This window comes from Polypterus senegalus, chromosome 1 (assembly GCF_016835505.1).
Source record: "Polypterus senegalus isolate Bchr_013 chromosome 1, ASM1683550v1, whole genome shotgun sequence".
Taxonomy (NCBI): domain Eukaryota; kingdom Metazoa; phylum Chordata; class Cladistia; order Polypteriformes; family Polypteridae; genus Polypterus; species Polypterus senegalus.
This window is the reverse complement of record NC_053154.1, coordinates 159,129,753-159,142,982: the sequence shown is the minus strand read 5'-3', so window position 1 is coordinate 159,142,982 and position 13,230 is coordinate 159,129,753. Positions and strand designations below refer to the sequence as shown.

The 13,230-nt window shown below is 38.3% G+C and overlaps 1 protein-coding gene across 1 annotated transcript in view; it reads left to right on the top strand.

Moving 5' to 3' along the window:
- The first annotated feature begins 10,366 nt into the window (after positions 1 to 10,366).
- The window catches only part of slc2a2 (solute carrier family 2 member 2), a 45,229-nt gene continuing 42,365 nt past the window's right edge, over positions 10,367 to 13,230 (top strand). The window contains exon 1 of the mRNA XM_039761334.1: positions 10,367 to 10,523. Within this exon, the coding sequence (XP_039617268.1) occupies positions 10,509 to 10,523 (15 nt within the window). The 5' untranslated portion in view covers positions 10,367 to 10,508. The remainder of the gene's footprint in view (positions 10,524 to 13,230) is intronic.

Here is a 13,230-nt window from a genome sequence, read left to right as displayed (position 1 = left end):
TATTATTTTACTAAAGAGACATAGCAAACCAAGCAGAAGGTGAAAAAGTCTTAAAATTAAAAACATACCAAAGTCATATTAGGAGCTGAGGTGCTTTTTATCTTTTCTCCAAAGGTTTCCTAAACTCAGAGCCCAGACTACACTAATACTATCCCTGACCAGTCTATCAAGTAATACAGGCCCACCAGTGTCCCTACTACTAATTCTGGTCAAACACCCCTGTGGCTCTAAGTTTCTAAACGTAATGATAGATTTGATGAGAGGTACTTAGCAGCTAAGAAAAGATTTACTAATCTTGTGTTGTTCAGTATGGTTTATAGCCCTTCAATTGTGATGATCAGTTCTGTAAACTTGTCCTTGTGTATTTGTTTCAAAACAGTCACTGGGCTGATGCTTATTTGGTTATGTTGACTTTTTTAGTAAGTCACTTTGGCTGGTAATATACTTATATATAATTCTTGTTTTATATGCAGTCACATATTCTTTACCATGTTAGCATACTTAAGATTATGATAATTCTTGTTATGTGTATATTTGTGCCTCATTTTGTCTGCTGATGTAATCCTGTAATTTCCTATTGGATTAATATCTATCTATCTATCTATCTATCTATCTATCTATCTATCTATCTATCTATCCAAGCATTTGCAAAGTGAATAAATGTGAATTTTACTGTGTTGACTAACCATTGCCTGAGGTGCAGTCACTTAATTAACAGCCAAAAGTACAAACCGATGTCATCCCATATCATTTTTATGTTCAGTAAATACATCGGGTGACTGTGCTCTTTCTGTAAGGTCAATGCTCACCTCTGTAATAATTAAGATATTTGATCTTGGATCTGCATCAAATCCTCAAATCCTCTCCTTTACCTACAACATTTCACTTACAGTGCCAACCGGCCAGTTGAAATTGCAGTGAACATGGCTCTCCGTTGCACCTCAGTTGCTTATGTCAGAGTCTTATTTGTTTTGTGTTCTGTCCAGAGTGGACTCAAGTGCTGATTTTATCCTACATCTAGTACTAATCTTTAGCTTTTTGGTGAGTTGTATCACTGAATTATTTTACAGATTTCCCTGATGCTTTTTTTGCTTTTCCATTTTTTATTTTATTTTTTTTTTGTGAACATAATAATAAAGCAGTGAAATTTCTGTATTGTAATTTTATTTTTCTGCTGTTACTTTAAATCGATAGAAGTTCTCATTATGATGGCATTTTCTTCAATGTTATGATGGAAAGCCTTTACCTTTTTATGCATTTTAAGGTGATAATTTATTATTTGATAAAAAGTTTTCTTTGCTTGGGAAATTTTTCGTCTTAACAGAGTTACGAAAACAGACAAGCTCTGAAGATGAGATGCAATGGCTAATTCTCTTGAAAAGCTTTTTATTACCAACTTTTATTACAGACTGCCTATAAACATTTTATTAGCAGTGGGTATTCTATCGCCACTGCATATCTGGGCTGAGAGACTGAAAACTTTTGTCATTTCTACCATTTCATGTCACAGCCGTTTTGAATTATTATACAGTAAGCATTTTCACAGTATTTTGAATAAATTTGTCACTTTTTATTTTAACAATTTATTTAAATTACTGGTGCTTTGGTATTTTCATATTTAAGTATGTAAAATATTTTCTTATTTTTCCCATACTTTTCATTACTGTTCTCATTCCTCTAGTTCTATGTTTATCATATATTTTTTCTGTATGTCAAACTGCTTCCTTAGATTGTTGGACATTTTTTTAAGTAGGTTAATTGTCATAAGATCATTGTTTTCCCCGGTACAATGACCTCCAAGACATGAATGAATTGTTAAATATACTAATTGCAGGAACAAAGAGATGTTTGTTTCTCTTAAAATTTGCTCTGTGCCAGATGGTTCATTGGCTAACTGGTAAACAGATACAAAGAATGAGAGGCATGGTGAGCCGAGAGGGAGCCTGTGGTTAGTTACTGTATATTCATCTTCTGTTTTTTAATCTAACATTTTGTGATCTTCTTTTAATCATACCATCCTGTTAAGCCATGCTTGCTGTTTCAGGACATGCATGGGAGCATAACTAGTGTCAGTCAAGTGGAAACATCAGGTAAGCTTGTTTATCCTGGTGCTAGAAATTGACAATGTAGGCCGGTAGCACATTACACGACTTCTGTTCGAATGGCATGCCAACCTTGCACGCGTACCTGAGGTGCTTGACAGCCTGAACTGCTCACAAGACCCTTGACATCACTGCAGCTAGATGCCTTTCCAACCTCGATGATTACAGTTGTAGCAGTGCTACAGAATAAAGAACTACACATGCCAGCTGTCCCAGCCGTATTGCTCTATTGGACAGTTTCAGAGAGCACAGGGGATGCTGGGAAGAAGATCAAGCCAGAGGGCTGTTTAAAACCAGCAAGGCACCAACGGATCACAATTGTTCATCTGTTTTACACATTTAGATTACCAGTTTATTGTCTTGGATTAAAGTTCCTGTTTGGATCTATGTTCTGTCTCATACATGCCTGTTCACAGGATTTTCCACTCACCAAATCCATCATCATCTGTTGCTGCTACATGTGGACTGTGTTTTGGACACTGACATATTATTAGGTGTTTATTGTTGTATTATTATTGGTCATTGCTGTAGGGAAGTAGGGCGGGGTTAACGTTTATTTGTTGTTTATATTTCTACTTCATTGAATTTTTTTTAATCTACTGTTCTGTGTCTCTGTGAGTGAGTGTAGGCAAGTCGGGCCAAGGCTTGGAGCATTCCTGGGGTCCCTACCGAAAAAATAAATGAATCACCATCCCTTAAATGGTGTGAATCTTAGCACCACCTCAACCACTACAAAGATGCTGCTTTTGTCACCTGAGCAACACTTCATGACTAGGAATCAAATAGGGGCGACAGATTATACGACTCCATGACATCTTACCAGCACAGTTTCACATTTCCAAAGTATTGCAAGCTCGCACCTTTTTTTGACAGCCATCAAGTAACACACAGCATGATGGAGCCAGTGCCCGTGCAAGGGTTTTACATGTACAGCAACTCCAGCAACAATCTTTCTTTCTTTTTTCTTTTTTTTTCCATTCTGTTTTGGTACACAAATTATGCAACATCAGAAGGACGATTCTCTCTTCAGTTTGCCAGGTCCAAAACACCAAATGTCCTACAACTTAAGGCAAACTCAAACCAGACTGGTCGGAATGAATTTCTGGAAATATCAAACTGTATGACACTACACCTGCCTCCAACTCACTAAGGTTATATAAATAAAGTCTGTGTCTGAAAATTACTGGAAAAGTTGTGTAATGTGACAGGACCTTAAGAATTTCACTATGACATTACTACTACCATAGCTACTATAATATTAAACACTACACTGTAAAAAATGTCAGTAAATTTAACGGTACAAATACTGTAAATGGTGAAAGTAAAAGACCTTTTCTGAAAAAAAGGAAAGTTACCTTATGTTCTACTGAAAATTACCTTTATATCTTAAACAATAAATTTCATTATTTTTTACAGCCAAGTTCGGTAAAATCAATATTTTTCTACCTATGCTAAATACCGTTTATTGATGCATTACAGTTATACTGAAAAAAATCTGTTAATTTTACAGTGTAAAACTGTTAAACAACGAAGGTAAACAACCGTAAAATGTAAAACAGTAAATCACTGTTTCATTAAGACCGGTTACGATATTTGCATAAGGACACGCCCCCTTTTTACAGTATTGTTCCTGGTGAACCGCATACCTTTAAATAGTAGGGGAAAAAAAACTTAACCCAAGTTAGCAGACTTATTTTTCCCCACGTGCTGAAGGTTTTTTGAGGTTATGGAAGCTGATTTATGGTGGGTTGTATTCGATAAGTAGGACACCATACACCACAAAAGAAAACTTTACTTCCCCACCAGACAACGTGCCGTAACTTCCTTAAATAATGAATTGTTTTCATTGTGTATAATTAAATGGTACATGCTTGTTATTGGTTGTTGTTACTTAACTGATGCAAACTGTGTACTGGGGTTTGACGCTGCCAATACATATTGTTTATTGATTGTCATATTTATTACACAACATGAATTTCTGGTTATGGTTAAACATTCCCTTCTGTTGGAATTTGTTGCAAAGAACAAATAGTTTTTACTACAAAATTATACTGTAGATCTAAAAATATTGTCACCTTGTTTATTACAGTAAAATTTTGACAACCCAACTGCCAGTATTTTACCGTAAATTTAACATTATTTTTTAAAGTGTACCGTAGACCAAAAAATATTGTTACCTTCTTTTTTACGGTAAAATCCTGGGGCCTCATGTATAACGGCGTGCGTAGAACTCGCACTATAACATGGCGTAAGCACAAAAGCCGAAATGTGTTTACGCACAGAAAAATCCAGATGCGGGAATCTGTGCGTACTCCAACTTCCACGTTCTTCCGCTACATAAATCCCGAACAGCATGAAAACTAACGCTTGTGCACGCGCATTATGTAACGCCCCAAATCCTTCCAGAATTACGCCTATTTGAATATGCAAATCAATATAAATCGCCCTTAAGCGCAGCCTTCTGTGAAAAGACAATGGGAAAAGCACGGGGAAAATATAAGAATTTCAGCGAATACCAAGTGGAGGCAAAGGAAAAACATACTATTTGTTCAAATAAACTGTGGTATAATCAACAAAAGGAAGTTGATCGAGTGGCATAGCGTGTTGGAGAAACATGAAAGCTCACATTCACAAAATGGCACAGTGCCGGAAATAAAAAAGAAGTCGCATATCAAAGTTGCCGTGAAAAGAAGAGTTGTAAGTCCACTGTCTGAGTGCCATATGAAAGTTTATTAGGGTACAGAGAAAAAAAGGCACACAGTGGGGAAAAAAGCACGAAATGTCAACTTCAATCTCGAATTTTCCACTTTAATCACGTAGTTTATTTTGTCATTTAGTAGAACACTAGCAAAATACCCGCGCTTCGCAGCGGAGAAGTAGTGTGTTAAAGAAGCAATGAAAAAGAAAAGGAAACATTTTGAAAATAACGTAACATGATTGTCAATGTAATTGTTTTGTCACTGTTGTGAGTGATGAGTGTTGTTGTCATATATATATATATATATATATACATATATATATATATTTACACACACACATAAACATATATATATATACATATCTATACATATACACATATATACATACATATATATATATATATACATACATACACACACACATATATAAACATATATATACATATACATACATATCTACATATATACACACACAGCTATTTCATATCAGTGCAATACGCTGCTTGTTAAAACGGATAACTCCGCTCTTACGTGCAAGTCTGCGTGGATATTATGAACTATGTATTTGTTCAAGTTCTATTTAAATTTTAAATAGAAGGAATTTTTATTTAGTCGACAGAAATATCTTTGGTAGGAATGGTAAAACAGACAGGAATATTATTCTGAATAAATCAACTCAAACCTTAAACAACTTATAATATTTTGCTCTCCATAAAAATATATCCTGTCTAAATTATACAAGTTAGAAATAAAGTAAACGTTAAAAGAACAAACATTCAAATTTCTTTACTCTTATGTAATTTTATATAAAAAATAAACTTAGATTTTAAATATCCCAAAAGATTTTGCTCTCCATAAAAATATATCCTGTCAAAATTATACAAATTCAAATATGAACATGCTGCATAACAAAACCTAGAAATATAAATAAAATGTGTTCCTTTCAGCAATAACAAATCAAATCATTCAGTTGTCTTTGCTCATATGTCATTTTAGAGCTGGACGCCTGGCATCTTTTTTGGCCACAAGTTCGTTTCTGTTTGGTGTGAGGTTCTGTGTTGTGGAGATTCTCAGGATGGATTGCAGGTGCTCATCAGTGAGGCGACTCCTGTGTGCTGTTTTGTTAGTCTTTATCACTGAGAAGAGCTTCTCACACAGATATGTGCTACCAAACATGCACAAGGTTCGAGCCGCATGTAGACGGACTTTTTGTTCTTCAAAGTCACCAAAGCGCCGTGCAAACTCAGTGCGCTCAGTTTATCAGCAAAGTGCGATTTGGGAACACCGTAGTGACGACTTGGTTTAACATTACTTGGCAACAGGGAAAGTGCACTGGTGCATTTGTGTCTCCCATAAAAGCAGCTTCACTTGAAATCACTTTGTGATTGTGCACGGGTATAAACGTCCGCTGAAGTGTCAGATTCTTATTTAATTCTTCTGCTTTCTGTATCTTCTGCATTGCATTCAGGTCTTTCAGGTTACCCTGATGTTTTGTTTTATAGTGCCGTCTTAGATTAAATTCTGTAATTACAGCCACATTAGCTCCACAAATGAGACACACGGGTTCAGTAAACATATACTCAGCCTCCCATCGGTTTTAAAGGCTCTATTTTCAGAATCAACTTTTCTCTTCAGCATCGTGTGAGCTAGCTTCGCAATAACTTGCAGCATCATAAGGTAGACTTGATTAACGCGGTAAGTGTTCGGCAAGGCAGCTGAAGCGCTGCATTATGGGATCTGTAGTTTATTGTGTTACCAGCGCTTCATATACCGGGCTTTAATAACAATAATACAGTATATAAAATGATCTCGGGCGGATATAATTACGCCGGGCGGATGTGGTGCGCCCTTGAGTTTGACACATATGGACTAAATAGAACTTGAAAAGATATATTTTTCAAATGTGATCGCGCAATTCAGATAGAGTTGGCCACTACAGCCTGCATGCCTCAATAAGTCATCCTCCTCGCTCTTACTTTTTACCGTTCATCTAATGAATACACTGAGTATGGCTTTACCAAAACAATCATTGATGGCGAATAAAGTATCCATTATTCGAGTATGTAGATCGGGATATATATATACATATATATATACCTGCGTATCGCAGCGAGAAGTAGTGTGTTAAAAAGCTAGAAAAGAAAAGGGAACATTTTAAAAATAACGTAACATGACTGTCAATATACAGTATTTGTTTTGTGAGTGTTACTGAGTGTTGCTGTCATCAAGGATTTGATTATCATTATTTCTTTCAATCAGGTTCGTATTTGTAGGATGTGTTGTGTTCAAGTTACATTCCGTGTTTGTCAATCGTTGTAAAGATGACAGGTTTCATTCATCGATTCGTTTCTTACTGCATCAATAAACAGCTCGTCTTCTTCTTTATCTGAGACCTGACACACTGCATGCACGGGTTTTTTTTACACTGTCTTCCTTTAGCGGGACATTGACTTTTTCCAACGTGTGCTTTGTTTTGGATTTATGAATATGCTTGTATGTATCAGGCGCTTCATATTTTTGCTGCCTTTTCAATTGTGTAATTGGTTTTGTTCAGCTCTTTGGAACTGTTGCTTTTATCTGTGCACTGCGTCAGTTCCGTGAGCCACTCGGTGTACATGCATCGAAGGTTCCCAGCTGTGCTGGTGCCATCTCGTGCTATGTCCATGGCTGTATTTAATGTTACCTTAGTCCTGGCACTTAAAACTTTCTCTCGCAGTTTCGCTGAGTTTGTGTCAAACACCACCCTGACCATCTCATCTTCCTCTCCATAAGCACAGTCCTTAACCCGTGAATATTTAGTGGGAGTTTGCTATTGGATTGCCGCTGACGGACGGCCTTATATGGGCAGGCACTAAATTACAAACGCCAGCGCAGCCTGTCTATGAACTTAATTTAAAGTGTAGGTTTACATCGTGCTTTGTTTCCGAAGTAGCAGAACTCATGAATATGGTTGTATATGTCACTTGCTCGCTTCTTATTGTTTCGCTGCCTTCTCAATTATATAATGCATGTTTTCTTCAGCGCTTTTTTGAGGTCTTCCTGGTTTTCTATGTACTGTGTGATTACGTGTGAGGCGTGATGATGTCACACGAAACCCACGGCGTTGAAGCTCATCTCCATTACAGTAAATGGAGAAAAACTGCTTCCAGTTATGACCATTACGCGTAGAATTTCGATATAAAACCTGCCCAACTTTTGTAAGGAAGCTGTAAGGAATGAACCTGCCAAATTTCAGCCTTCCACCCACACGGGAAGTTGGAGAATTAGTGATGAGTGAGTGAGTGAGTGAGTGAGTGAGTGAGTGAGTGAGTGAGTGAGTGAGTGAGTGAGTGAGTGAGTGAGTGAGTGAGGGCTTTGCCTTTTATTAGTATAGATTATAAACTTCATCTTAAAATCGTTTAATTAACCAGTTTCTCAAAATTACATCGTAATTAAAGTAGCATGTTAAATGCTTTGTTTTGTATGTGATCTTCTATGTGCTCTATGTGTGTGAATCACTACTTGCTTCTTAAACTGGCTCTCTTCCTCCAACTGGACACAGAGTCCATTACATTTGTGATATTACAGCTCTCTGAATAACTAAAATACTGAGATGTATACGTGATGTCATTTTCATGATGATAGGAGCTAAAGCACATTATTAAACATGTGTTTCATGAGCCTCGTGCTCATGACAAGCATTTATCTTTTGTCGAAATTTGTCGCTGTGTTTTTAGCTGTGTTGTTATTTTCTCTTTCTGTTTTATATTTAATATATATTGGTGTGGCCGTCCCAAGAGTCCTTGCTTTTCAAGCCATCTGTAAGCTTAGCCGATTCTTCAAAACGTTTAAGGAACATTGAAATATCTTCGTAGTACATGTTTAATTATTCTATCCTTCACGACACTCCCAGTGAAGAATATAGATTATTTAAATGAAGTTAAAGTTTTATGTGTATAATTTAACAAACATATTTTGCTGCATTTCACCTTAAAAATGATATCGTCATCATATGTAAATACGCGCTTTATAAAGTGTCCCAGGTTGTGAGATATTATAACTGTAGTGCAAGTTTACAGTGGGGTGATTGTACTTATAAGTACAAACCGTTCTACAAGGAGCACTTGATTTAAAGTTCTTGGGATTAAACTGTTTTGAACCGCGAGGTCTGTACAGGAAAGGCTTTAAAACATTTTGCAGTGGCTGAGACAGCGTATCCTTAATGCCGTATACCGATAATTCTCTTTCTGATCAGCTGCTGCTGTGATTCACACTCAGATACAGTGATATAAATACTCTGAGTCGTGCAGTGAGAGTAATATGGAAAAAGATGATCCGCTGTGGCAACTCCTAACGGGAGGAGCTGAAAGAAGAAGAAGAAGAAGAAGAAGAAGAAGGAGAAGTGAGAGTAACAACGCTAAAGCAGTTATGGTATTTGGAATACTATGGCTGTTCCCTGGACCATTATATTGTTACAAGTTAATTACAATCAGATGCATTACACTAATAAACAATATGCGGTTAGTTTCTATGTATTTATAAAGCCGCGTCATGAAAATAATGAGTAATCACACAAGAACAGTAGCACTGCTTTGACGCTGGGTGCTGCCAGTTTGCAAAACCGAGCGGAGAACTTGCGTACGACAAGGCATGAGGTACCGTGGAAAAGTGCGTGGCTTTACGCCAAGTGTAGGTTTTATACATCGTGATTTGAACGTGGAAAAGTTCTTACGCAACATTTCTGTGCGTACGCACCGTTTATACATGAGGCCCCTGGTGACCCCAGCTGCCAGTTTTTTACCGTAAATTTAACATTTTTTTTTTTACAGTGTATTTTATTATCTCCTTTAATGCTGTCTGTCATCTTAACCTCATTCCATCTTAACCTCATTCTTAAATAAATATTGCAAGCACATTTTGTAAATCACCATCTCTAAAGTGTCCCAGTTTAAGTGACTGTGGGTGTCTTTGTGAGGTGACCCGTGTGCGACTGGTGGGCGGTCCACATTGGAGGTATTGGATTAATCAGACTTTGAGAATAGACACATGGACATTAATTGCTAAACAAATGAGACACCCTTCCATTACTAAATCACCCATTCAGCTTAGAGTTAGGGAAAGTTGGAGCCCATTACAGCACAGAAAAAACAGGAGCCATGCCTGGACAGCGTGACTCTACTTCATTGACAAATGTGCCATTTTTCTGATTGTAGGTGTCCCAAATGATGTAACATTGCAGTGTAGACACCTGTATGACATATCCTAATTTGTGAAATTATTTAACAACATGGTGTGACAAATGTGGTATTAAGAATTCTGTCAAGAGTGCCACAGAAGGTGACTGGAGTAGCTTAAAATGACATCTGAGGAAAATGTTCTTAGTGGTAGTCAATATCGTTCCACGTGCTACACCGTCTTTATGAAATAAATCATCACAAATGACAAAAGCGGTATTGCCTGTTTTTCAAAGGTTAAGCAGAGTAAATATTAAGCAATGCCATGCATTTAGATCAAACCCCCGCATCAGTGATGATGGAGTATAAGTGTCACAACCGGTGGTCTCGTGTTCACTGTTTTCCCCAACTATCGCACTTTAGGCAGTGTTCACCTGTGCCGTCATGCTGCAGCCGCGTGAGAGGCAGTTTGATTATTAATCTTGTATAACTGGACCTTGGATCGTTAGCCATTAGAGGGAAAACACAGGAAAACTTGGGGCAGCGAGCAGAAAATGGAATCTGGCAAGGTAAGTTAATGTTTGCATTTATTCTCAGGCGATTATTCAGTAGTGTTTGATTTGTTCTGAAATCGTAAAATGTGTATGACAGTATTTCAGGTTAACAAGAAATACGGGTGAAAGAAGTGAATTAACAAATGAAAAGTGTGATTTCCTTAAGGACGTGCTTTTTCCTGAAGTAAAATTCAGCGCATGCAGTCTTGGAATTTCTGTAAAAGTGCAGTAATATATCGAATACTTAATTTAATTGATACGTTAAAATAAATCATCCTGGCAGAAGGAATGTATTAGGGATTTTAATGACGTGTCCACTCTGTTACATTACGGTATTTGCAGCTGATGAAATGGATGACATTTCCTGTAGAAAAACGGATTCAGCCTTAGTTTAGCTTTTTTTTAGTTTTAACTGCATGGAACTGACATAACCTTAGGCTCGCATGGTGGTGCGGTGGTTAGCGTTGTTGTTTCGCAGATCCCGAATCTCGAGTTAAAATGCCTTTTCCGTCCTTACCTATGTGGAGTTTACAGTTCTCCGCATGCCTGCCCATGTATTCTGCTGCTGCTCCCATATTCTCACGTACGATTCCACGTCCATGAGTCTCAGTGACCGCCGTGTACCCAGTGCTGCCGGATCTCAGAGACTCAGGATTGGATGGAGCGCGTCTGAGAAGTTTTAGAAGAAAACAAACAGATGTGTGCTAGCCTTTTCAGATTTACGGATAAGTGATTAAGAAAATCTAGGGAAAAAAATAAAAATAATATAGGAATATCGACGTGTATGTGTGTGTATGTATATACTCTCTCTCTCTCTCTCTCTCTCTCTCGCTCTCTCTCTCTCTCTCTATATATATATATGAATATGTAAGCATTTATGTATATATGTATATGTATATGGGTGTGTGTGTGTGAGACAGTCCAAAGACATGCAGATTAGGTGCATTGGCGATTTTAAATTGTCCCTAGTGTGTGCTTGGTGTGTGTGTGCGTGCCCTGCGGTGGGCTGGCGCCCTTCCCGGGATTTGTTTCCTGCCTTATGCCCTGTGTTGGCTGGGATTGGCTCCAACAGACCCCTGTGACCCTGTAGTTATAGGATATAGCAGGTTGTATAATGGATGTATATATATATATATACTGCTGAAAAAATTAAAGGAACTCTTTTTAATCAAAGTATAGCATCAATTCAATAAAACTTCTGGGACATTGATCTGGTCAGTTAAGTAGCAGAGAGGGTTGTTAATCAGTTTCAGCTGCTGTGGTGTTAATGAAATTAACAACAGGTGCACTAGAGGGGCAACAATGAGATGACCCCCAAAACAGGAATGGTTTAACAGGTGGAGGCCACTGACATTTTTTCCTCCTCATTTTTTCTGACTGTTTTTTCACTAGTTTTGCATTTGGCTACAGTCAGTGTCACTACTGGTAGCACGGGGCGATACCTGGACCCTACAGAGGTTGCACAGGTAGTCCAAATTCTTCATAATGGCACATCAATACATGCCATTGCCAGAAGGTTTGCTGTGCCTCAGCACAGTCTCAAGGGCATGGAGGAGATTCCAGCAGACAGGCGGTTATTCCAGGAGAGCTGGAGAGGGCTGTAGAAGGTCCTTAACCCATCAGCAGGACTGACTAGTATCTGCTCCTTTGGGCAATGAGGAACAGGATGAGCACTGCAAGAGCCTACAAAATGACCTCCAGCAGGCCATTGGTGTGAATGTCTCTGACCAAACAATCAGAAATATACTTCATGAGGGTGGCCTGATGTCTCGACGTCCTCTAGTGGTTCCTGTGTTCACTGCCCTGCAACATGGAGCTTGATTGGCATTTGCCATAGAATACCAAAATTGGCAGGTCCACCACTGGCACCCTGTGCTTTTCACAGATGAGAGCAGGTTCACCCTGAGCACATGTGACAGACGTGAAAGGGTCTGGCCAAGCCATGGAGAATGTTATGCTGCCTGTAACATCGTTCAGCATGACCGATTTACACCAAACAGTCTGCACCTCAGACTGTCCAGGAGCTCAGTGATGCCCTGGTCCAGATCTGGGAGGAGATCCCCAGGACACTAACCATCGTCTCATTAGGAGCATGCCCTTATGTTGTCAGGCATGCATACAAGCATATGAGGGCCATACCAACTACTCAGTATGATTTTAAGTTGCTGCAATAAAATTTCGGCAAAATGGACTAGCCTGACATATTGTTTTTTCACTTCAGTTTTCAGGGTGTCTTTGAATCCAGCACTCTGTAGGTTGATAATTTTCATTTCCATCAAACGATGTGTCATCCTTTCGTTCCTAACACATTACCCAATCCATATCAGTATAGATATCCAGCATGATTTTTTCCCATTAAGATCTGACGTATTTTCAAAGTGTTCCTTTAATCCTTTTGAGCAGTTATATATCTTATATATAAACGTCTATGCATGGAAGTGTGCGTGTGTGTCTGTCCGTCCCGCTGCCATCTCTTCTCATGTAAACAACATACACACACACACTGCCATTCACGTCATGTAAAAGAAATTGTGATTCATCAGACCAGACTACTTTCTTTCCATCTTCTCCGTTGTCCAGTTGTGACACTCAAATGCCCATTATAGGCAGTGGACACGGGTCAGTATGGACACTCCGATGACCCTGTAACCTACACACAACAAGCTGTGATGCAGTGTGTGTTCTGACACCTTTCTCTCATGACCAGCATTAAGTTTTTCAG